Source organism: Borostomias antarcticus (genome assembly GCF_949987555.1).
Source record: "Borostomias antarcticus genome assembly, chromosome: 11".
NCBI classification, from domain to species: domain Eukaryota; kingdom Metazoa; phylum Chordata; class Actinopteri; order Stomiiformes; family Stomiidae; genus Borostomias; species Borostomias antarcticus.
In genome coordinates, this window is record NC_140244.1 from 25,747,317 (window position 1) to 25,749,816 (window position 2,500).

The 2,500-nt window shown below is 49.6% G+C and overlaps 1 protein-coding gene across 1 annotated transcript in view; it reads left to right on the plus strand.

The window, feature by feature from the left end:
- LOC311315538 (voltage-dependent L-type calcium channel subunit alpha-1F-like) overlaps positions 1–2,500 on the plus strand; it is a 167,986-nt gene that overhangs the window by 19,983 nt on the left and 145,503 nt on the right. Inside the window, 3 exon segments of the mRNA XM_084446207.1 lie at positions 318–425; positions 1,147–1,294; positions 1,761–1,835. Of these exon segments, the coding sequence (XP_084302333.1) occupies positions 318–425; positions 1,147–1,294; positions 1,761–1,835 (331 nt within the window).

The window sequence follows — 2,500 nt, forward strand, 5'->3', positions numbered from 1 at the left end:
ACGGTTTGGGGAAGGTTGGAGTCTATCACCATAATTATACAACTATTTATCACTTTCTCTCTCAGTCTGTCTGACCCTCTCCTCTCTCTCTCTCTCTCTGTCTTTCTCTGCCTGTCTGTCTGACCCTCTCTCTCTCTCTCTCTCTTTCTTTATCTGCCTGTCTGTCTGTCTCTCTCTCTCTCTCTCTCTTTCTCTATCTCTCTGTCTAACTGACTCTATCTATCTCTCTCTCTCTCTTTCTCTCTCTGTCTGTTTGACTCTATATGTCTCTCTCTCTCTCTCTCTCTCTCTCTCTCTCTCTCTCTCTCTCTCTCTAGATGAATGATGCTATAGGCTTTGAGCTGCCCTGGGTCTACTTTGTCAGTCTGGTCATCTTCGGATCCTTCTTCGTCCTCAACCTGGTTCTGGGAGTGTTGAGCGGGTCAGTAGAACCATCCTGTCCATCTGGGAGTGTTGAGCGGGTCAGTAGAACCATCCTGTCCATCTGGGAGTGTTGAGCGGGTCAGTAGAACCATCCTGTCCATCTGGGAGTGTTGAGCGGGTCAGTAGAACCATCCTGTCCACCTGGGAGTGTTGAGCGGGTCAGTAGAACCATCCTGTCCATCTGGGAGTGTTGAGCGGGTCAGTAGAACCATGTGTGTGTGTGTGTGTGTGTGTGTGTGTGTGTGTGTGTGTGTGTGTGTGTGTGTGTGTGTGTGTGTGTGTGTTTACAGTAGGTTTACTCTAGTGATTATGTGCCTCCCCAGCTGGCTGCTGTAACAGTCTGGCCTATATTTTCTCCAAAGGTGTCTCCAAGGACATTATATTGTGTACTCTGTGTGTGTGTGGGGGTGTGTGTGTGTTTTATATGTTTTTTGTGTTTATGTGTGTGTTTGTGTGTGTTTATACTTGTATATCTGTTGTGTGTTTTAAGTGTGTGTGTGTGTGTTAACTGTGTGTGTTAACTTTGTGTGTGTGTGTTAACTGTGTGTGTTAACTCTGTGTATGTGTGTGTTAACTGTGTGTTAACTCTGTTTGTGTATGTGTGTGTGTGTTAACTCTGTGTGTGTGTGTGTGTGTGTGTGTGTGTGTGTGTGTTAACTGTGTGTTAACTCTGTTTGTGTGTGTGTGTGTGTGTGTGTGCGTGTGTCCCGTGCTCCCAGAGAGTTCTCTAAGGAGAGAGAGAAGGCCAAGGCGCGCGGAGACTTCCAGAAGCTGCGTGAGAAGCAGCAGATGGAGGAGGACCTGAGTGGGTACATGGACTGGATCACTCAGGCCGAGGACATCGACGAGTACGACGAGGACGGCAACAAACGTGAGCCCCCCCCCCCCCCCCCCCCCCCCCCCGTAGCAGAGATGGTTCGAACCACGCTCCGGTTCAGAGGAACACGCCATGAGACGCTGCGGTTGGATCGCTGACATGCAGCTAAAAATGTCATGTCAGGTTTATGGCTTGTTCAGTAGAACATGAACTACAGTACCCAAAAAACTCTAACCCCTTCTCTCTCTTCTCTCTCTCTCTCTAACCCCCCCCCTCTCTCTCGCTATCTCTCTCACTCTCTAACCCCCCCACCTCACTCTCTCTACCCCCTCCCTCTCTCTCTCTCTCTCTAACCTCTCTCTCTCTCTCTCTCTCTCTCTCTAACCTCTCTCTCTCTCTCTCTCTCTCTCTCTCTAACCTCTCTCTCTCTTTCTCTCTCTCTCTCTAACCTCTCTCTCTCTCTCTCTCTCTCTCTCTCTAACCTCTCTTTCTCTCTCTCTCTCTCCAATCCCACCTGCAGGCCCCAGTCTGGGAGATCTATCGGACAAGAAGCGAGGGAAGTTTGGCTGGTTTAGTCACTCCAACGAGACGCACGGTAGGTTCTGGTTCTGGTTCTGGTTCTGGTTCTGGTTCTGGTTCTGGTTCTGGTTCTTGTTCTGGTTCTGGTTCTGGCTCCGTGTGGGTTCTGACCTGCTGAGGGTGCCGTTCAGCCCGGCCCAGCGAGCCTGGCTCCTCCCACAGTCCAATCTAATTCTGGGATCACGCTCACAGTCTCACCGCACGTTATATGTGGGTCTCTCTCTCTTTCTCTTGTTCTCTCTCTATCTCTCCTCTTTCTCGGTCTCTCTGTATCTTTCTCTCTCTCTCTCTCTCTCTCTCTCTCCAGAGATAGCTCTTGACCCCATTTCAAAAAGATTGGCTTTTGTGATGTACAGTACAGCCTTCATCTACGTTCCTCACTCATTCTCTCTCTCTCTCTCTCTCTCTCTCTCTCTCTCCTTCTCCTTCTCTCTCATACTCGTCCTTTACCCTCACAACCCCCAATCTCTCTCCATCTCCCCCTCTCCGTCTCCCCCTCCCTGTCTGGCTCTCTCCTCTCTTATTGTCCCTTCTTCTAACACCCCCCCACTCACTGTCCATTGATGATACATCTTTTCTTCTCTTTCTTCCTCACATTTTCCCTCCCTCTCTCTTTCTATTTCTCTCTCTTCCTCTCCTCCTCCCTCCCTCTCTCTTTCTATTTCTCTCTTCATCTCCCTT